General features: G+C 38.8%; 1 protein-coding gene across 1 annotated transcript in view; it reads right to left on the bottom strand.

Annotated features, from left to right (window-relative positions):
- Nucleotides 1-1,796: 1,796 nt before the first annotated feature.
- LOC101853060 (GTP-binding protein Rit2) overlaps nt 1,797-24,103 on the bottom strand; it is a 35,216-nt gene continuing 12,909 nt past the window's right edge. The window contains exons 4-6 of the mRNA XM_005091670.3: nt 16,914-16,996; nt 14,885-15,077; nt 1,797-5,026 (exon numbers count right to left, since the gene is read on the bottom strand). Coding sequence (XP_005091727.3) covers nt 4,755-5,026; nt 14,885-15,077; nt 16,914-16,996 — 548 coding nt within the window. The 3' untranslated portion in view covers nt 1,797-4,754. The remainder of the gene's footprint in view (nt 5,027-14,884; nt 15,078-16,913; nt 16,997-24,103) is intronic.

Below are 24,103 nucleotides of genomic sequence, written 5' to 3'. Positions count from 1 at the left end.
TTTATTGAGGAAGAAAAGAAAGACACTTTTCCTATGCAAACACTCACATAGGCACACATGGATACACAAACAGACACACCCATACAATATAGGCCTACGCACACAAATACAACATTCAGACACATTTAAATTAAAATATATTATTTTGTTTCTTCCTCAAATAACAACCCCACCCCTCTGCGCACTGAACAACAACAACAACAACAAAAACAATCAAAATTCAACGACAACAACCCCCACCCCACCGAACAAAAAGAATCCCAAAAGAAAAACAACCAAAAACAAAAATAAAACAAAGATAAACACAATCAGATAAACACACACACAGGCACAAACACACACACACACACACACACACACACACACACACACACACACACACACATACACACACACACGCGCACACACACAGATATTGTGAGAAAAAAAACACATTTAAAAACCATACACAGCGTTATATACAATCGGTGGCAGCAGTCCTGGTTTTATATAAAATTCGTCCAGAAGAGCTTATCTAGACTGTGTATATATAACAACTTAAAATGGTAAAAATCCGCCCCTAATCATACGTGCATGTACTTCCAGGGGAGAGAACATAGTTTTACGTATATATATATATATATATATATATATATATATATATATATATATATATATATATATATATATATATTTCAATCACATCACAGGAAAGGAGACACGTAATATGGAACTCAAATGATGACTTTATCATAATAAATGAATGGACTTTACTGGATGAATAAGTTATTTTGTTCGGAAGGGAGCAGCTTTGCCTGAGCAGTAGACATCGAGGAAGTATGATGTAGATCGCCAAAGTATAACTTCCCTCCGTCTTGACTTCTTCTGATATGCTGCAAAGTAGAGGCACCGTCAGTACGTTTGGAACTAAATAAGATGTAAGGGTTCTTTATTCATTTTCTTCTCTGTTAGAACTCTGGAGTAGTCAGCTACTGGTTCATCAACCTGCAGAGGAACTGATTATTACGTATTCTGACCGTTTCCCTACTCAGCTTAACCCTTTCCTTCGGGTCAGGCAGCCACATTCTGATATACAAGATATTCTACATGTTGTCATACTGATTAGAGAGTATTTTCAGTTTTGGTAGGAATTACTTTCGGTTTGGTAAGTGTTTTACGGCCCTTGAAACATGATTAAGTCATATAAATGTCGAAGATCAGAGGCGTTACCAGAGAGTAACAGACGCAAAAAGAAGGAGAGATGAGGAAGATAGATATTTGATAAGAAAGAAGGAGCAAATGGCATAAGCGCATCCACCAACCACCCACCTCAGAAATTATTTTTGAATTTTGCTCTAGTGGAGGCTGAAGACTACACATCTACTACATAAAGCAAACACAAAGAGAGCAGAAGCTCTGGGGATAGACAGAGATGCTTAATAAACTATTAATTTTCCCCATTTTGGAAACAGTGTAACATCTTCCGTGCACAAGGCAAAGAGACAATCTTTCAAGCAACAGACACCAGTATAATGATTTTTCCCCCAATCAATAAACTATTAAATGTAAGCCATTGAGCCAAAACCTAGAATAATTTTGCAAGAATAAACAGGTCCATCAACATCCCAAATTACCTTTTCTGTAAATGACTATTAACTGTTTGATGGAAAAGATTAGGTGTCATTCAATGAATCTTTGGAGATTTGGGAAAGGGGAAGGAGAGCAGATTCAGCCCCTTGTGGCACTGTATGCACCGAAATATTGCATAGGCAAACATACGAAGGGGGAAGAAAGTATTTACTATCAAGCTCTGCAAATTTGAAACATTCGGTACATCTTTATTGTGTAAAATGTACTAAAATCTTTGCACGTTTTCAGTCATTTTTATCTGATTTTCGCAACAGTAACACATGTCTTGAAAAGCATACAAAAGCTATCTTCTCTTTTCTTTCCTTTCTCCTCAATTCTTCCTAATTTCCAACAATAAACAAGAACCAAACTTAATCCATAAAAAACAGCTCCCACAGAACATGAAAATGAAACAAAAACAAAGAAACTAAGATAGAGCAATGATACTTATGAAACACACATCTTGCAACATAGTATTTACAAAGATATGACCACAGTTTGTTGAAAAAAGTGGTAACATAAAGAAAAACAACAACAACTGATGACACATTAATATTAACTAAGGCACTAATCACAAGATGCACACACTAGGGCGTTCTCTATCAGCATCATTCATTACATACAAATAATAATGCAGTAGAAGGGATAGTGATGAGACTTTCATGAAATCGTGTTTAAATACCAAAACCAGTTCAACTTTTTCAGCTTTTTTTTAGGAGGGCAATTCAGTAAAAGTAGGCACCTCAGAAGGACATGCATAAAGTACAATCAAAGCAAAAATAAAATTATTACTGCTAACAGCAAACTGGCAATTTTATATAAAATCGTAGACATCTACTGATTATAATGAATTATTGTACTACTTTGCAAGAAATCTTAACTCCTGTACAGAAAAGAATGCAACATTAATAGTAGTTTCATTTGTAACTTCAAAGAATATAAAATCAACATGACACTAATTACATGAATTAAAGAAACAACGGCTATTATAATTGGTAGAGACCTAATTACAAATTGGCGATAGTTCGAGTGGCTTCAATTGTAATCTTTCTCACATGAATATTTCATCTTCCCCCTTTAAATAATAGAAACCAATTCTTTGCGATCTGCCATTTATACTGGACATCTGAATTGCGTTCATAACGCCATACAGCTGAGTCCATTTATGACAAAGTTGCAAAGACTATATTTTTAACAAACTGCTATAGTAATATTTGAGGGATGTACATGTTCATACTTGGTTGAAGATTTTTTTTTCAAAACTTGATTCAATCACTCATACAAGTTGTGGGGTATAGACTATAATCATGATTATTTGTTATGATTTACTAAAGAAGTTAAGCCCCTGTAGTGAAAACACAAAGATTACCCCCCCCCCCACCTTTTTTTTCTTATTCACAACAATCAAGGAAAGGAACAACTTTTGGACAATTATTATCTTACCAGAGCTAGAAATTCTAATTCTGAAATCAATTAAATTACAATCATACGTCAATTTTCATCAAAACTTGACTAAAATGTCAGTCTTTCGTTTGTTAGGGTTTAGAATGCTTCAACTGGCGCAGCATTTTAGCCTCGCAAGTAACTAAACACGAGATCCAAAAAGACAAGTACTGAATTAAAAAGAAATGATTGCTATTTAATATTGCTTTCTCATAACAATAAGAGGGCGATGCTTCAAAAGGGTAACGTGTTTTCAAAAAGTGACAAATAACAGCAATAAATAACTTTTAAAACCCCGAAAAGGGTAAATAATAATAAAATCAATGATGGTACTGACAATACAGATTGTATTCCTGAAGATCATTAAATATTCCTCTTTAAAACAAGACATTACACTTTACAGGTTCAAAAACCATTAGATATATGAAAAAATATACTTTGTGCATTTTAAAGCAGACATTTCCCTTTCATCTTTAATGCCTACACATTAATGAGGAACATTATCGCCATTCGTTAGAAGAAAAAAAACAAACCCAGAGGAATTTATCGCTGATGATCTGGGGGGGGGGGGGGGGGGGATGCAAAAACAAGAAATCATGGAAGTCACAGTAGACTTGCTGGCAGAGTAGAGGGAAAAGAAAAAGAGGTTAAAACATGTATATTTCTTTAGCCCCTCACGCGCTACTTGCACATTATCATGCATGATTGAATACTGACTTAATCATTTAGAACATTTTGTACCCTTTCTGCGACCCCCTCCTCTTTCCTTAGCATACAGGACGAACTCGACTGCTGAGGGCTCACTTGGTATCCCTTGTCGGATTCTCCTTCGAGGTGCTGTAATTGTAGAGATCCTGCGTCCTAAAAGACCAGAAATGACTTTTTACCAAAACCATACAATAATAAAAATAATATGCTTGAAGCTGAGACATACAGTCGGGATCATTGGGCTATATTCTCAATACTCAATACAACTGAATAAAACACACGAATAAAGAATGTCCCCAAAAAATCAAGGAAAAATATTGTCGAGTTCTGTGACTAGTGATGAGATATTCCCGTCATATGGAGGTAAAAACACGTGACAGCGCTGTTATGAGAGTTAATATACGCAGGTGTTTGATGCATCCCTTCACAAAACACGTAACAGAAATGATCGGCACACGAACCACAAACTACAGTATGTCACCGCATACCTTCTGTACGCTACGCTCTTCAACTCTTCTAAATCATCAACAGTAGCAGCTTGGGTGAAAAAGCATGGCAAAATGTACAAATACAACAGATTTATTACACGTAAATAGATATACCGTGGACTTTTCGGGGACTATATAATATTTTTACGCTTTGTTCCACAATGATCAGGAGACACAGTAGAGCTCGTCTGTAAATATTTTTTACTTCAACCAGTTTTATGCAAAGTTCAGTCACACAGTCATTGTGGGCACACACGAACAACAACATTCTCCTCCATTCAGTAATGCTGTAAATTGTACACACAACATTGTATTGCTAAGTTTCACTTCATGAGCTTGCATTCCAGCAGTAACTGTTAAGATGGGTTCATCAGCGAGATACGAAGTACAATGTACAAACCAACACAAGTAAACCCCCTTTGACCTTGATTTTTCAGCTTCGCCGCTTGACTCTTGATAACATAAATCAAACATCACAACACAATAGATCATGAACAAGTTCCCTTCTTACTGCACAAATAATGTTTCACACGATTTGGCTTTCTTGTCATTTTGACCAAATATTTTGGAGAAGAAATCGGTAATAGCTCTCCCTGGTGACTTTGACCTTGACCTATGTGCCGCCTCTTTGGGTGGGGCTAAAGCCGCAGCGGCTGGCGGGTTGATCTGTTCCCTGATTTGGCTCAAGATTCCGACCAACAGTTCATCTACGTGGTGGTTGAGAGCGACGGACGTCTCTGTGTAGCGACAGTTGTACTTTTTGGCGACTCGCATCGCGTCTGAGGAGGACATGCGTAAGGCATGAGTAGATTATAACTTTTCGTTTGTTTGTTTGAGTGAATAGAAGCATATCGACACAGTAACTACTGTCATTCTGTGCTGAAGAAATGCAAAACAGACAAACAGAAACAACAGAAGGATTTAAAAAAAAAGTAGAACCTACAACAGAGGCGCCCTCCAACTACCCACAGGATAACAGACTCAAAACTGAAGCATTAAATTAATGTTATGATATGAGACAAATTTATGGGGTGTCTTGCATTAGAATTGACTTTAATGAAAAATAGTATTAAGCCATTATATTTTAGAAAAAGAAAGTTAAATGTAGTGGTGCTCCTACGTTCCTTTCTGTGCAAAATAAGTTATGGATAAATAGATATAATGCCTCCCTCCCCCCTTAAACAACAACACCCCTCCAACCCCCCCCCCCCACCAAACCAACAAAATAACAAAACATAACTAAAACAAACAAAACAAAATTAAACAAAAACACCCTTTTTGATGATTGCTGTTTCAAATGCACGCAGAAAGCGAACATTTCCGCTAGTTTTAGAAAAACGTCGACCCTACTGTCGACGTACATGTGTTACAATAACGCCTTCTCAGGTTTTCTAAATTCACCGTGGAGCGAATATTACATATAGAATAAAGACGACATAAATTCTGAAACACCCCCCCTCTCCCCCTGAATGCTATGTTTCAATATTTTCCTGGTGTTGGAGAGGGTTAGTACTCGAGACTTCTTTCGTATTTCAGATTGGACTCTAAAATTAGTTTGATGAATTATATACAAACGCAGGTGTAAGTTATCAATGCAAACAATGTTAGTCCAGAATTAGTACTTTCAAAGGAAATGGCGATTGTCAAGCATGCCAGAATGCGGATATGCTATTCTGCAGCAACACTGTACTTCATAATTTTCGCTCTGTAGACTTGAACTATATTAAGGTATTCAAGCAATCTTTTCAGACAAACTTTAAGATGATGGATGAACCCAAGCAAAATAACAGGAAGTAGTGTAAGTAACTCTGTTCAGGATTTCTACCGGATATGGGGTTTAAAAGTGAAAACCTAGAAGAGGACGCTGTTGTTTTTAGAAATCGTGCTTATCTCAAAAGATCTGAGAGCTGTTGTTGGGAAGGTAAGATCTTAGAGACAGTAATATAGTTACTTGGGTTCTTTATTTTCAACAGGAAGCAGGCAGCAGTAAGAAACGCTCACAATACGCATATCATTCATCATTAAATGTTGCCCTCCCTGGAAGGTGAAAATGGGCTCTGCCACTGAACCAATGTCAATGGCGAAATGTTCACGCTTTTACAAGACCGGGTAGGTTTAAAACTTGAAACAGAATCAACAAAAGCACCACAGAGAAATGGCAGCACGTAGACCCCTCAGGCGGCAACTGTTACTTATTATCTCGATTGACAAGTAACACGGCCTTATTGGCACCCCTCGGCTAGCCTCCTGTTCACACCTTCGGACACGTCGTGATGACGCTGATGGTGCAGTAGTCAAGGAAGTTGGTACGTAAACAACATTTGTCGCGTTATGGAAAAACCAACTGGAAGAAAGGAATGCCTTGCAAGGGATATAAACTGGCCCATAAGGTTCTCAAGAAACAGCAAAGTGGTCGATACAATTAAGGGGGGGGGGGGGGCTACACCCCCAAAATCAAAATTCGGCTCAAAATCATGGAATTTGAGTTGTAGGCATTTTTAGCTTCCTCAGCCTTTCCTACAACTATTTCATGGCATAAGAACCCCCCAAAATCGTATTTTTTTCCATACCGGGCATGTTTGTAACCGCCATTTCCTCATAAAGTCAGTATTTTAATTTTCTTTATCGGTCGTTTTCTCAAAATGCTACTTTTCTCTATACTTTTTTGAATAACTCCACCATTTTTCATCCAACCTTCATGAAATTTTCACAGAATGAAGAAAAGAGGTAATACTAAAGATGTGTCTGTTGAATTTTTGATATATGGAATAGATTTTTGTTGGTGGTGTCTGGAGTGTGGATTTTCACGGATTTTTCGCAAACTTGAATGCTACCTCAGGAAAAAATTCGTTAAAAGTTTTCTAATTCGATTAGGAAAAAAACAACTAACAGATTTTTAGATCTAATATTTGTGAACACGCATGCAAAAAAACAATAAATTTCCATTAGTGATAAGTGTGGTATTCATTATCTAAGACATGTCAATAAAATCCAATATGGCTGCGTATCCATGGAAACGAAACTTTTTTCTAAAATTTGATTGCGAATTTCAAGACTCCTTACTATGCTTGTTATATGTGTGAAATGTGGTAAAATTCAGTCTAGTAATAAGCGAGATAGCCTCCAGGTGTAGCCCCCCCCCCCCCCCCCCCCCTTAACGTCATTTAGAAGGAAGGCTTGAACCTTTTTCATGCTCCAGAGACGATTGTCTGTATTTATTTATTTATTTATTTATTTATTTATTTATTTATTTATTCATTTATTTATTTATTTATTTATCTCATGGAGTCCCTACATATCAAAGTCATTTTGGTGCGATTGGTTAACTTTTGTCTTTCTTTAGTTTGTATAAATAGAAGCATCGATAAAATAATAATTAGTTGTTACTTTTAGTGAGAGTTATGGCACCTGTAGCACAGATGAGTCATAATATAAGTGCAGCTGATTATAGGTGTCCTTAGACAGTTTAATAAAAGGTAGAGATGGAAAAGGAGATAATGACATTAATTTGAGGTTTGGTAGGACAAACATGAGTATAATTATTTATCATTTTGTTCGGGGAAAAAGCCAAACATAGGTTGGTCCTATCATTAATATCTTCCAACCTCCCACCTGATTATATTCACTTGGATTGATCTGTTTCCAATTCTCGTGTTGACTGGCGTGTTAAAATTGTGTAATGATGTGAGTGAGTCAGAGATGGCATATTACCTGTAAAGGGTGTTACATCGGCTGACTAACAACTCTCATGATGACCCCCACCCCCCACATAAGAAACAAAACAAAACAACTCTCCCAAAAAACCCCCACAACAACAACAACAACAGCAACAACAACAACAAAGCAAAACAAAACAAACAAACAAACAAACAGATAAAAAGATTATGCACTAATGACGAATTCACAACCGTAAAAAGTCTGTCTCGCCATGATACTGACAATTAAAGTCACTGACACAAACAACTCGATGACACCTGGTTAGCGAATTCCTAACACACACACACACACACACACACACACACACACACACACACACACACACACACACACACACACACACACACACTCACTCACTCACGCACACATCACACACACAATCACACACACACACACACACACACACACACACACACACACACAAAAGGTGGATCCGACCCCTGGACCAGGAACAGTAGACTTTTTTTTAACCAAAAGGCCGTCTAAAACAAAATTCATGTTTATCATAATTAATTGTGTGTGCAGTAAGCCGTCTTTTTATTCCTGGACGGGGGTTGTTGTTGTTGTTGGTGGTGGTTTTTTTAAACCACAACATTAGCTTACGATGTGAAGTTTTAAATTGTCAAATCCACGCTTCGTCATTTGCAATTGTTCTTAAACTGAGCTGTAGCCTAGGCAACCATCAAACAAACAGCTGCAGTATCCATTGCAACTGTGCGGTCTAGCCATTATCTGAGGTTGAAAAAAAAAGTTTCATTTTTCCACATTTCCATCGTTTGTATGACAGCTTTGAGGTGTTATTCGTGTTATTAATGACTAAAACCAGTTTCCACAGGGCATAGCATGAGATCTGGACAGTATTCGAAGGAGCGCATGCATTATTAATTTTGTTCTTTTCATAAATCATTCTGCCTGACAGGTACTTGACATGTACAAAGACTCTGGCCCTGAAAAGTACGTCTGACATTTTACTTGACTATTTTCGGGACTAATGATGGGTTTTTGCTGGCCACAGCTACTTTACTTTAGTTTACTATTCCGATCCAGCAGCCATTTGGGTTCTAGCCCTTTAGTCTGTCGATATGGCAAAGAATACTGGCCTCAAAAGATCCATGTTTTTTCAAGTGAAATAGTAGGTGGGAGGACAAACAACATACGGGTAGTAAATAAATGACTATAGCAGTGTAGCCCCCCCCACTCAGAGTTTTAGCGTTTTGCTGTTCGTTCACCAGAAGTAAATAACTTGAGTTCATCTTTCTGAACTCCCTGCCCCCCCCCCCCCACCCCTTCTCACCCATTTTTCCCTTTACAAACAATCTGCTCTGACTCCAGGTGAAACTGAGTGAGAGCAGAAGGTATCAAAACAGCTGATGCGATCGACACAGAGCACCTGAAGGCAGAACTCAGGGGAAAACAGTGTGTTTACGGAAAAACCAAGACCAAATATGTCAACGCGAATAACATCCAGAGTGATTGTGGGCTAATAGTAACTTTCATTCTCTGAAGGATGTAAAACAATGTTTGGTGGCAACACAATTACAATTTGATGACACGATAAGGGCAATGTACACTGAACTAAAATCTACAGGAAACGACAGATTGTAACTCAGTTATCTATCTTGACAGGGTAAAAAGAGCACCTCATGGGTCAGGCATTTCTGAGCATTTTTCACTGTAGATATACCACCTCTAAAAGCGATTCAAAGTTTCGAGCCATAAGCCACATACGTAGATCTATACACACCAGTGCACATACACAGCCTATTAACCTATAATATCTATAACGCACAGGGCCAGACCTTCCCAGTGGCGGTTAGTGGACCAAAATTTTGGTGGTGCTTCGACTGCTTCCACTTCTTTACCACCAAATAGTAAGCAATAAGACCTAAACAGTACTGATTTTTCTATAGTCACCGTGAGCCACGGGAGAACCATTCAAACGAGAAGGGTCACCTTTGTCTTCCACCTCTTTGTTCTGGGTGAAAAAGTTGCCTAAAAAGTGGAAACGACGTGATTTATAACTGCTAAATATCAGCGGCACAAACAAAAACATGCACACACAGCACTTCAAACATATTCCGTCTCTGTGCTGGATTAGGTTGTGCAGTCGGAAAATAGAAGGCATCTAACAAAGGTCCAATGAGAGCGTAGGTATCGGTGTCACTGCAGGAAAGTGTGTCGTATACTTTCACTCTATTGATAGGGCTAGGAGAGCATGAGCCCTCAGTACAGGGTTCTTTTTTCCAGTCTTCTACTTTTTTTACAAGAAAAGTTTCGTTACGGAATGGGCGTGGGAATGGGCTCATCCTTTGCTGAGCCCTTAAGATATTTGATTGGCTGTTAGATTACTATAGTTGTAAGCAGGGGCAACAGTGATTGGATAAACGAGCAAACCGCCCCGTTGATCACTCTGTGTTCATTGCGAGCGATCATAACGGTTTCAACTGCTTATTTTGTTATTTAAGAAACTTTCATTTACTTTGGGATAGCTTTTTTGGGGGGTGGGGGGGGGGGGAGGTGGGGGTGGGATAAAACCCCATGGGCCAAACACTACCCACCGCCTCTGGATCTTCCTCTTTCCAACCCTTCAGAGCCTATACTCATAATCATAGAGGGACCGTACGTATGGCAGAAACGGTTCCCGAGGCGGGTATTGTCTGTTTACAGACATCCCGCCATCAATTAAAAATAGTTGAGCAAATGATAGGAAGTTACAGGTTTGAATATGAAATGGGGTCAGACTGCTTTTGTCCTCTTTCACATTGCTCACTTCCTTCTGTCCGCCGGTTAAAGATAAAGAAAACAAATCGACCTCTTTAATCTTTTCACGTCTTGGCAAGAGTGTTAAAAGTTGTATCACCAACAAAATCTGAAAGCCCATAAATTAATGTCATTGCAAACAAAAGTTCAAACATATTTCCTATGCTGTTAGCAAACAGCAGATTAAAAAAAAAATAAAGATGACTTGCAGTATACACCTAAAACATCAAATAAATTATTATGTTGACCGATTTTCATTAACACCACGTTTTAACGCACTCTTTTGAAACAAAGTCCAATAAACTAGACAGAAAAATAGTTTTTGAGACACACCTCCTGACGTCTAGAAGGTGTAAATTATGTGAGGCGGGGGAGGGAGGGGGGAGGGGTACGTTATTACACTAAAATGTGTGGGCGCGGCGGTATTATTAAGCAACTTGTAAGTTCGGTTGATGTTAATCATAGTATATTTCCCGTGTATACACCCACAGGGCGGTGTTTAATAGCCTATAGATACCATAAGAAAAGTTTTAATAACTGGATTAAGGTTTTAAAAATATAGTTTGTTTTGTTTGGTCGCTGGTCTACACGGCACATAGGCAATGCATTAGAGGGGGAGGGGGTACACCTGAAGGCTATCTCGTTTATTAGCGGATCACATTTCACCAAATTTCATACATATAACAAGTATAGTAAGGAGTCTTAAAATCCGCAATCAGATTTGAGAAAAAAGTTTCGCTTCCATGGCTACGGTAGCCGTATTGGATTTTATTGACATGTCTTATGTAATGAATACCGTGCTATTTTTCTTGGAAATAGATTGTTTTTTGTACGCAAGTGAACAAACATTAGTTTTACAAATTTAGTCAATTGAATTTTTCCTAATCGAATTTGAAGATTTTAATGGAATTTTTTACGTGAGGTAGTATTAAAGTTTGCAAAAAAATCCGTGAAAATCCACATTCCAGACACCACAAACAAAAATCTCTTCCATATATCAAACATGCACATTTTTAGTATTACATCTTCTCTTCATTTTGGGAAAATTTCACGAAGATTGGATAGAAAAGGTGGTGTTATTAAAACAAGTATATATAGAAAAAACTGTGTTATAAGAATAAGGGCGATTAAAAAAAAGATTAACTTTATGAAGAAATTATGGTGACAAACATGCCCCGTATGGGATGAAATAAGGCTTTAGAGGGTTTTATTGCTTTGAAATAGTTGTAGGAGAGAATGAAGAAGCTAGTTTTGCCTACGACTCAAAATCCATAATTTTCAGCCAAATGAATTGGGACTTTTGGAGTGTACCCCCCGTAAATGATCTTTAATGTTCACACAGACAGACGAAAGTGAACAAACTGTAGTGTGTTTCCTCTCTCGGCACTGTCTAACGGTTCACTGAGTGTGTGGTTGGAGAGTGCTCTGGTTTGGTTTGGTCCTTCTTTCTAATCAAATTTAATATCGTCCTTGTCTCTCTCCTTTTTATGTTTGTTACTCTCTTGTAACATCTCAAAGCTTAATCTTTAGCACTCAACTGTTTTGCAAGGGCCGAAAAGCATTTACTAAAACAAAAATAACATAATAGGACACATGCATAACAGAGACCCCCATCCCCCACCCCTTTTGAACAACAGCTCTTCATAGTTCGAAACAGTGCCTACTACCTAATTGAAGGTGAAAAATAATTTATGGCTACTGAGGATTCTTCAGTCAAGAACTATAACAAACACTACGATAACAAACAATTACAACTACACTTTATACAATAATGAACGGTACAAAAGACGTCGGCAGCAGTTTTCTGTCTGTCTCTCGAATGAGCAGATAAACATGCCCTCGTAAGGCCTTATGAAGAATGTGCTCTCGTTAGGGCTTACGTATGGGCTAATCAGGGGCGGCTCATAGTTTGTAGAACTGACCTGCAGTCACCAAATCAGCCCCCCCCCCCGCAGGCCCAATGTACCTGCCTCTTTTCTGTCGGTCTGAAGGTCTGGAGTCCCAACCAGGTAATGTTATAGTAAAAAGGTAGGAAGTAAGCGAAGAACAGGACAGCAAACAGAACGACGGTTGGCTAAAATTCCAAAAATGTAGTCATACTGAGAATAATGCGCTGACAGTATCAAGAAACATTTTGTATTATAGAATTATTTATCAAATAAAGTGCACTAAATGTGCTGTTCAAGACTTATTCTACAGTTAAAAAAGCAACTGAGAAGGCAAATTAATAAAGAGCCAGTGTTGACAAAACAAGATTAGAGATTAAGGAAAGCGTCTCTATAGGGCAAAAACACACCAGTGAACCCCTGCATTTTTTTTTGTTGCTCCCCTCCACTTCGGCCAAAAGCTTTTTGAGCATTGATAAATATTAGTTTAAATTTACTTGGAATTGAATAAGAAATATCTTTTTAACGATAAGTATCTTGCCCACTGTCCAGACAAAAAAAGATGTCCGGCTCCACAGGTTTTACCCAGTTAACGAATCGCCTGAAAGTGTGTGTGGGGGGAGGCGCTAATGAAAGTGCTCATAAAAGGATTTATAATGCTCTCGTAAGGTCGGGTGATGCTCTCGTAAGGGATAATCAATCCATAGTGCTCTCAAAGAAGGCTTATTTACGTGTTCATGTAAGGGTTTATGGTGGTCTCTTACAGTGGTCATGAACGTGCTCTCGTAAGGGCTTATGATAAGAGCTATTAATGCTCATTTAACAATTATTTTACCCGCGTAAAGGCAAATCGACGGGTTCATTTTAGGATTTACGGTGCCCATGTTAGGGCTAATATACGTACTGATTAAAGCGTCTAAGGTCTCTAGGGCTTATTAACTTGCTTCTGTAAGGGACCATGGTGCTTTTCTGGTAGTTTTGTTTAGTAAGAGTTTTTTTTATGGCACTCGCAACTGCATAAGGACGCTTTTCTATGGGCGTGCTTTTGAAATGAGTTGTGGTTATCTCGTAATGACCAATAACTGTGCTCACTTTATGGCTTTATGGTGCTCTCGTATGGGCTAATGAACATACTCTTGTAAAGGGTTATGTTGTAAGGATTAATGATGTGTTTATAAGGGGCAATGAACCTCCCGTAGGGATTAATGAACGTGCTCACTTGTGGGCTTATGAGCTGGAAAGGGCTCTTGAGCGCGCACGCATAAGGGCAAATAAACGAACACACGAAAAGGCTTAATGAACATGCTTTCATGAACGCTTAAGAACATGCTCATTCACGAGCGCATTAACATTGCTTCCGTAAGGACTTCTTATGAACGTGCCCTCGCGACGGCCAATGAGCCAGGATGTCTAGTAAACGCTTAAAAGAACGTGCTCATTCAATAGCGTAGTATTCTTCTGTAAGGGCTTTTTACTTGTTTACTTGTGTGAAGGACCGACATCACTGCACAAGGGGCATCCTCATACGCGCTCCGTCCTCTGAAAAAGCACATCTCGAAGTGTGTAGATGCTGACGGTTCCAAGCAATGGTTGATTCCATAGCCTTCTGCTCATTCCAATAAATCTTGAACTTCTGCAGGCGCCCCATCCAATTCCAAGGGCTTATTATACTTCGGTAAAGGCAGGGCTTATGAACGTGCGCTGCTAAGACTTATGAACGTGCTAATGAACCCGATCTTACGAAAGCTTATGAACATGCTCATTCAAGAGCGTATCAGGCTTCTGTAAGGGCTAATGAACGTGCCCTCATTAAAGGCGCTTATAAACGTGCCCTCATTAAAGAAGGTATTATGCTTCAGTCCTGTAAAGGCTTATGAACATCTGCTCATTAAAGACAGGTTTGAACGTGCTCTCGTTATACAGAGTACCCATTGGGGGATTGAGTCGGGTCGGTTTGCTTGCCAGATTGAGGGCGCAAAGCTGCTATCGAGGAACAAACCGACCGCTCGTAACTAGTCTCCTCAAAAACAAATGCATTTGTTTACAGGCAAAGAGTTGGGCGATCGATCCGATCCGACCCGACCCGACGTCATTTGCAATGGGCAACCGGTATAAGGGTTTATTTATGAACGTCCTCTCGTAAAGGACCCCCCCCCCCCAAAAAAAAAAATAAATAAAAAAATAAATAAATAAATAAATAAATTAAATTAAATTTTAAAATATTAATTTAAAACAAAATAATAATTTAAAAAACTGGCCGTGTGGCTCACACACCGTGTTTTGTGACCCGTCTTCCCCTGGCTATGTCGATCTTGTTCCCCACTAGGATGACAGCCTTGTTGGTTCCGTGGACTTCCCTCAAGGTCTTCAGGCTTTTGACGGCCTGGTTGTAGGACTGTGTGTCCGAGACAGAGAACACAACAACATAGGCGTCGATGGGGATCTCCTCCGCCTCGAAATCTGGGTGCTGGGAATGAAGAGAGATTGAGAATGAAGAGTGAGGAGGACTCATTGGTAGCTTGAGAAAGAATAAAAAGAAAGAGATAGATAGAGAGATAGACAGAGAGAGAGAGAGAGAGAGAGAGAGAGAGAGAGAGAGAGAGAGAGAGAGAGAGAGAGAGAGAGAGAGAAGAGAGAGACAGAGAGAAAGATATATATATATATATATATATATATATATATATATATATATATATAATATATATATAGAGAGAGAGACAGACAGAGACAGAAACAGAGACAGACTGACAGATAGAAAAGCAGACAGACAGACAGAAAGGGAGTGAAGGGTTAGGAGGACTCATGGGTAGGTTGTAGGGAGAAAGAAGGACAAGGAGGGACAGAAGAATACGAGTAAGGAGAGAGGGGAGGGGGGAGGGGGGAGCACAGACTGCGAACCAGATGGGGAGGAGGACACATGAATATTATCTGAAAGTTAAAGAGCTAAAAGGACAAAATATGGTGAAATAGGAGTGTGGAATAAGGAGAACAGATGACAAAACACTGCGAGGGACGATGGGAGGGGGCCAGAGATTAGTAGATACACAGACAAGGTGATAGGTAGTAAAATGTTGTTGTTTCTTCCGTTGTGGTGTTGTTGTTGTTGTTGTCGTCGTCGTCGTCGTCGTCGTCGTCGTCGTCGTCGTCGTCGTCGTCGTCGTAGTCGTCGTCGTCGTTGTCGTTGTCGTTTTCGTTGTTGTTGTTGTTGTTTTCGATCCAGCAACAACTGCGCTCTCGCCATCTTCTCCAATTCAGTGGTGCCAGCAGGTTTGCGGCCACTGCTGAGAGGTTCCATAGAGCATTAAATTTTATTTGTCGATGTTAGATCTCGCGCGGAGAAACTTAACTCGGATGCCATTTAGGGCTGAACTGTGGAACGGCTGATGATTCAAAGTTCTGTAATAAGCATACTTACTCAAAGGATACATTGGGGGTACTTCTGGTTTTATTTTATGTAACAGTGGTGCTGCATAAAGTTAAAATCGTAAAAAGACAATGATGACGATGATGATAATTAAATGATAATAATAATAATAGTAATAATAATAATAATAATAATAATAATAATAATAATAATAATAATAGCAGCAAACAATAATGATTATAATATAAATAAATAAATAAACAAATAAATAATAAGTGTATAGCGCATATAAACACTCGACAGAAGGCTCTGTAAACTTCACAATCCAATATTATTACCCTAGCAGACCTTAAAACACCCAGAAACACCCTTGCTTTCTCGGAAAGCATACATTCAAGACTTTCAAACTGACGGGATCTTTTGTTGTATATGGCGAGGTACTCACTCATTTATTCTTGGGTGGGTGAAATATGTACAAATCGTGTAAACTGCCTCTCCCAAGGACACAACATAGAACACTAGACAGGATTTGAAACTACAATCATTGGATTGCGAGTCTGATAGCCTAACAGTGATAGAAAATCAAAGAGAAACTGTTTTCAGATCTGTCCTAAGCTGACAAAATGCTTTGTTTTCATTTTTGGCGCCAATTTGTTAAATTTGCTAAATCGATAGGTTACTTGCTCTACTTGTGTGAAAAAAATCAAAAGTGGAACCGTGACTAGTTTTTGAATTGAACAGAATTCAAATTTTGGGAAAAAAAAGCCCTTTGTAAACCGTTACATTCTTTGACAATACGACGTTTTATCTCGAAATTCCCGTGAATAAGAAAAAGGAGTTTTGTCAAGGTACGACAGAGATGTATCTTGGCGCTCATATGACCTTATGCAGTTGCGGGCGCCGTAAAACCTCTGCTACAACAACAGAGATGTACAGTACCTGCTCTTCGTCTAGGAAGTGAAGCACGGACTCTTCTCCGTCCAACTGAACGTTCACATTTCTCTCTGGCTCTCCAATTTCAGCTGTGAACATAGAACAATCAAAGTTTTTGGTCATATTGTCAAAATATCCACTGTCTAGATCTATTATACAAATGTGTGTGTGTGTGTGTGTGTGTGTGTGAGTGTGTGTGTTTGTGTGTGTGTGTGTGTGTGAGTGTGTGTGTGTGTGTGTGTGTGTGTGTGTGTGTGTGTGTAAGAAGGAGAAGGGTTAGCACCTCCAGACTTATATTTTGTATTGTATTTTATTAATAAATATAACATAATATTACATTACATTCTATTTTTTTCTATTCGATTATACTAAACTAATTATACTATATTATATTGGGTTCTGTCGTTACTGCGAGCGCCGTAAAACGTCTACTAAACTAAAAACTATAATACAAATAACTTAACAATGCATTTTTTTTCTTAAACGGAAACAAAACAATGAATAATGTTGCCAAGAAATCAAGTTCTTTGCAAACATTCGAAACTAATATTTTTAAGAGTACATATTTCATACTAATTTCAATGCTTTCTTTAAAGCAACTGTTGTTTTCTTGGTTAAGACATGCAGGTTTTGGGCTTTCACGTAAAACTGTAAAAACTGCATACTGTATTTCTTAAAACGACGAGAATTATGTGTATATTAATTATATGTATTTCTGCGAGTATGAGTGCTTCTCTCTCTCTCTCTCTCTCTCTCTCTCTCTCTCTCTCTCTCTCTCTCTCTCTCTCTCTCTCTCTCTCTCTCTCTCTCTCCCTTCCCCTGCACTCTATACCCCCCTCCCCTCGCGCACTTCCAATTCAACCCCTCCTCTTTCCTCTCCAACCTTTGTCCAATCAATTATAAAACCAAATTCCTCAGTATTATAGCAACCCAAACTACACCCACCCTACCCAACTATTCCCCCTCCCACCACCCACCACCCATTCCCTCTTTTCCCCACCTAATGGAAGCTGAATGATGGACTACGTGACCCCCTTCCCCTCCCCACCCTCCCCATCACTACCCTCCAAAGACCAGAACAGTGTGGTTCCCATCTGTTTTCACAACAAAGCTCGAACTACCCTTTCATGTGACGAGTCATGGTCACCTCACTCGCTAGAACAAGGAAAGCATGTGCCCAGTACAGGTACTAGTAGGGTTTATAACAACCAAACAGGTACATGTACTGCATTAATCTACCAAACAATCGTCAGTTAAATAAACTCCTCTACCACTCACATATGTACATTATATTAATATAAACATTGCTTTATTGTTTCTTCTTTAGATATGGGTAACATACAGTCAGTATATTATGTTATTGTGTTAAACCGATAACAATGACAAAGGTTGAACTATTCATTCCAACTCTGCCCCCCAAACCCCCCCCCCCACAAAAAAACAAAAAACAAAACAACCCCCCCACCCCCCAAAAAAAAACCAACAACAAAACAACAAATCAAAACAAAACAAAATAAAAACCCAAACAAAGCAAAACAAAAAAGAATCCCCCAAAACCACACACACTTTTTGGGGGTTTTGTTTTTGTAAGTTTTTCTATCAGATTGTCTAACTGTTTGTTTGTGTGTTTGTGACTGGTCAGAACAGTCTGCCTCCCATCTGTTCTCGCGGCATGACCAGCCCAGTCTTTTGATGTGACGTGTTATGGACAACTGACTAGCCATGGAGGTGAACCCAAAGGCCTAGTTGTGTTCATAACGACCATATAAATGTTTCCACCAAAGAAACGTCAGTCAAAGCAGATAATTATGATCCCCCTCCCCCCCCCCTCTTTATAATGTTGGTTCTTTTTCTTGTTCTATAAGCCAGAATAACGTCTGTCTGAGGGTCGACGTCAGTGGTGCAATTTGGGGAAAGTTATTTTGTTTCTTTTTTTCACTTAGTAATCGAGTGTCTCTGTCTGACTGCTGGGGTGTTTAAATCAACTCCTACCGAGTAGACATATTCTATACAAGCTAAGAAGGTAATGTGTTTATTTTTAGTAGAGGTTATACGGCGCTTGCAACTACTTAAGGTCATTTGAGCGCCAGAAGATTAGAGGGGCTACAAGAGAGTAACAAACATAATAAAAGAAGAAGGGGAGATAAGGAGGATAAATGTTTCATAGGAAAGAAGAAGCAAACCACACCAGAGCACCCGCCAACCACACACAGAATAGAAAAACACACACAAACGCGCTCCGAAGTCAAACATACTATTATTGTGGATTGTGAGTGACGACCCTGTTTGTTTATGCCCATCAGCCAGCATGGTGAGATATGTTCAGTGATTCCCTCAAACCTATGGATTTAGTTTTACCCTCAGATTATTTTCTACGTGACAACAGTGTTCCCTGCCTGATGTTTTCCTTGTCAACAGGGCTAGAGTTGCCTTCACGTCAATTCAACCTTTCCATGCCTTGGGATAAATGACTGCTGTACCAGAATAGTGTGTTGATTATTTCAGGTTTGGGGGTTTCTGTTGGGAGAGGTAGGCATGTGAACTATGACAGTGTACACATCAAACCAAGGCCAAGAGAATTGTGCCGTAAACGTAGATTTAAAGAAAAGTACAAGCGGACAGTGTTTTTTAGTAAGAGTTTTATGGCACTAGCAACACGATAAGGTCATATAAGTGCCGAAGACTAGAGGTGTTATAAGAGATTAACAAACACAATAAAGAAGGAGGAGAGATCAGGACGATAGATGTTTGATTGGAAATAAGGAGCAAACCACACCAGAGCACCCACCAACCACCCATGCGAAAAGTGTAATAAACAAACATTTCCTATAAAGAATTTGAGAACAGTGTCAAAAATAGAATTTATGTAGAGTAAAGAACTCATATGACCTTAGCATTTGCGAGCGCCGTAAAACCCTATACTACTACTAATAATAGAGTAAAGAACAGGAGAATAGTGTGATAAACTTAGATTTAATGTTAAGAACGAGAAAATAACGAGAGACACATAGCTGATTAAAAAAAAAAAGTAAAGAGTGTCAGAAACATAGATTAAAGTTGTACATTATGTACAATGTATCTAGAAGAAGAAAAAAAGCTCAGTGTTGGGGTGCACACTAATGATGGATCAAATATGTAGGTGGTTGGCGGGTGCTCTAATGTGGTTTGCTCCTTTTCTCCTTTTCACCGTTTTATCATCCTTATCTCTCCTTCACTTTTGTGTTTCTTAATTTTTTGTTATAATATTCGCAGTTATATGCCCTCATAGAAGTGAAAGTGGCGTAAAACTTACCTAAACAATGGCCAAATATCGTGGTTTGGCACAGACGCGAAACAAGGCTGATACGATAAAGGATCGTTTGATCTCCACTAATCTGTCTGCGTGTGTGTGTCTGTCTGTTTGTCTGTCTGTGTGTCTGTCCCACCCCACTCTCTCTCTCTCTCTCTCTCTCTCTCTCTCTCCCTCTCTCTCTCCTCTTTCTCTCCCTCACATACACACTTACACACACAGACAAACAAACACACAAATGCACATAGACATTCCCGGTCTCTAGAGCCTGGTCTGAAACAGAACATTACCGATCACTGGTCTCAACTGTATCCAGTTAACCTAAGATATGTTGAGAGTATGCCGACTATCCTCAGCATCCCGAGAAATCGTACTGGTTCAATATTAGGTTGTTGTTGGCTTGCCTCTTACTTTGTTTTACGTCAATCTTTACGGTTAGGGCAAGATAATCCAGGAATCCTGTTACGGCAAATTAGTTGGACGAGAAAGTTGCATTTCTCTATCTCTCACTTTCTATCTTTCTCTCTTTCCTTCAGTCTTTTTCAATCACTATCTCTTTCTCCCCTTTTTTTCTCTCCCACTTCCAGTCTGTCTGTCTGTCTGTCTGTCTGTCTGTCTGTCTGTCTGTCTGTCTGTCTGTCTGTCTGTCTCTTTCTCTTTATATATATGCAATGTATTATATATCATTTATGACGATGCTTATTATTATATTATTATTATTATTATTATTATTATTATTATTAGATATATAACAATAATAATACTTATTATTAACATTATGATTATGATGATTATTATTATCATTGTTATCATAATATTTATAGACATTATCACTATTAAGATTTTTATTCCGGAACTGCATCACCAGCAGCTTATATTGTATCTTTCAGATTTTATTGTTGATTGATTGTGATAAGCACTGACTTATTTTACAGCTCCTTCCATGAACGTTTACATACATACAGCTAGAACTCAAGAACCCAAGACACCTACTCTGGCCTCAAAACATCCAGGGTTTGGAACAACCATAGCAAACGCAAATACTTGCGTGAACAGAGCAGTGTTTGTTAAATACCCACACCACGACAACTACGGGCTCCCGAGGATTGGGAAAGCAGAATTCGTCCTTGACCTCTGTGTTTGTTGTGGCAGCATCCACAGTCACGTGTGCATTAGCCACACCACCAAGTCGGGAAACAACTGACGACGCAGTGAACTCCCAATGTTTGTATTTAATTTGCATCACGCACGAAGCAGTGGAATCTGACGCTCGACAAATTTTGGACGCATTGAGTTATAAATTGGTATTGTCTTTAAAGATAGATCTAGTTCATTGTTATTGCTTTTGGTAAAAACAGTACCCATCTGTCCGGAAAACAAGTTGAGATATTTGCGACTGAAAGAGGTGGGGGTCGCCTGGTGTCGGAGATAAAATTAACGAGAAAATGGCAGCAGAAGTTTGGTTACTTCCAAAGCTTTAGTATCCTTGGAAACTGAAAATTTACGCTTTTGCGGCTTTCAAAAATGTTATTCATATTTTCCATTAAAATCTTTTAAAAATGCGTTTTGAAATGGACATAAAAAATGCTGAGCCAAACAAACAAAAATTTGATTCAAATTCCCCAATCGGCGGGAAAATGAAGATTTCTTCGATTTCATTTCCTAGAAGAACGCTTGGTTTCACCACGGGACATTTATAATTTACACCTTCGACACTCACTCTTTGCCAGAGCTGTAAGTAATTTTAAAAAACCTTCCACACGGTTTTTGCCTCTTGGTAATTAAATTGGTCCTTCGCTGATAATTTAATTTATATTGATAGTAATTCCAGATGAAGACTCACAGGGAAAAAATACCCCAACCCCCTCCCCTCCCCCACAAAAAAAGAAGAAGAGAAATTAGTTACACATTCCTAAGTAGTTGTTTTCCTGTTTTGCGATGTTTTTTCCTCTCCAAATCGAAATTTCTTTTTCGCCGATGAAGCCACGTATGACTCCGCTATGTCATGTACTAAGTAAGATAAAAGAAATGCTATACTTTACTCACTTTAAGATGCCGATTTTCAAACTTCGAATTTCTATTTTTCTCGACCATCTTAAAATGTGACTTATCTGGTTTTTTCCCCACTGGATTCTTCAAATATTTTGCAACCCACAGATAAGTAATACGTTCAATTTGCATTTCCTATTGGCTTCGACCATGTCAGGAACGAACCGAGTTGAATGGGATACAGCAGAATAACAGACTGGCTGAGATAATCCTTAAACTAAAATTCCCTCTCGGGAATCGAAAACAACAGCCAAGGGTCTAGCCATTAAAAGACAGACGCCATTGCATGAATAGCAACAGGACGGCAAATCCCTGAACGAACTTCAAATCTACGTGAAATTAAGTGTAATGTAGGAAAACCTGAAAAGTAAAACCATACTTGGTATAGAAGTCAGTATCGTTTCATTTGGTATTGCCCGTGCTTTAAAATTAGAAGAAAAAAATCTCAGACAGTCTTACAGTAACCCTTTAAAAAAATCTAGAAATAATAACAATGGAGTATTAGAGAAAAAAAAACAACGAAGGGATGATCATTTTAAAATAGTAAGCACCACAATCTTTAGAAATAAAGGCTACATTCTATTTTAAGTAATCCTCTCCGCAAATGTAATGTTCTATTAAGTATTACCTGGTGTATGTTTACGCTAAATTTAAATATAAAAGTGAAGGAATACCGTCTGAGGGATCCGGTCATTTCACGTGGTTAGAACGTAGACCCGTACTAAAAATGAGAGAGAGAGAGAGAGAGAGAGAGAGAGAGAGAGAGAGAGAGAGAGAGAGGGGCTCAGAAAGAAACAAAGGGAAATGATAAATTATTATTACAAAACACGTGTACAGGTTAAGAGTTTCGATTAGCACAAAGCAGCAAAAACCCATTATCACAGCCGGGGACGGAGCGGTTCTTGTGGCCAAGACAAAGAATTCCCCCGACCTCTCACACTGGCTGGCCATTCACCTGTTGTTATACCCGTCGTTTCGTTAGGTTTGTTTATGACCTCGGCATGACTCGGGCTGCTAGCTAGTACCGTATGTAATTAACTGGAGAATGCTGTTTTAGTTGGTTTCAACATAGCTGCTGTAAGCTGAAACTTGGGTAATCGCAATACGTCAGGGTCGTAACAATATTGCCTAAGTCCTGATTTATGAGTTTTTTTTGGTTTTTTTCCCGTTTTTATGGTTTTATAATATTGTGGGGTAAAAATGTCTGTAACAAGTGTTTTTTGTTTCGTGTAACACAATCACGGACAATTTTCAATTTTTACTTAGTAAGGTTGGCTTATGTACAGACTGTTCTCTCTCCCTGCCCCCTCCCTCAGAGTAACCAAATAACGAAATAAAACGACACAAATAAGACTAAAGCAATAATGGAATGACTGCAAACTGCTTTTTTCTTAATCTATTTTTTAAGTTTAAAGAAGCATACAGAAGTGATAATGGCCTTTTTATTTTAGTTGAGGTGACAAGCAACACAGACAGCTAAAAGCACCAAAGGCTGGAAAACAAGTGGAACCTACCCGTAGCACCCTCCAATCACTCGTCAGAAAGAAGGAAACAACAGAGGGGAAAAATCCGACGGGAGTTGAGACCAAAACTGAGACAGACTTAATCGTATTGTGTATTTGGTACAGTGTTTAGAGGCTTTGTCGTCAGACACAAACGATCAAAGTTTGATTCCCGTGGGGTGAGACAGCGGGGGTAAGGTGGGGGAGAGGGGACGGATTTTTACCTAAGTATCTCAGTCTTTCTGGCTGGGACACTATGTGTCTTTCCAATTGTTTATATTGTTGCTCATATATATAATGCATGCGATTATAATCCTACGTGCACGCGCACGTGTGTGTGTGTGTGTGTGTGTGTG

The sequence above is a fragment of the Aplysia californica genome, unplaced genomic scaffold (genome assembly GCF_000002075.1).
Source record: "Aplysia californica isolate F4 #8 unplaced genomic scaffold, AplCal3.0 scaffold00034, whole genome shotgun sequence".
Classification (NCBI taxonomy): domain Eukaryota; kingdom Metazoa; phylum Mollusca; class Gastropoda; order Aplysiida; family Aplysiidae; genus Aplysia; species Aplysia californica.
This window is presented reverse-complemented; position numbering and strand designations above follow the sequence as displayed.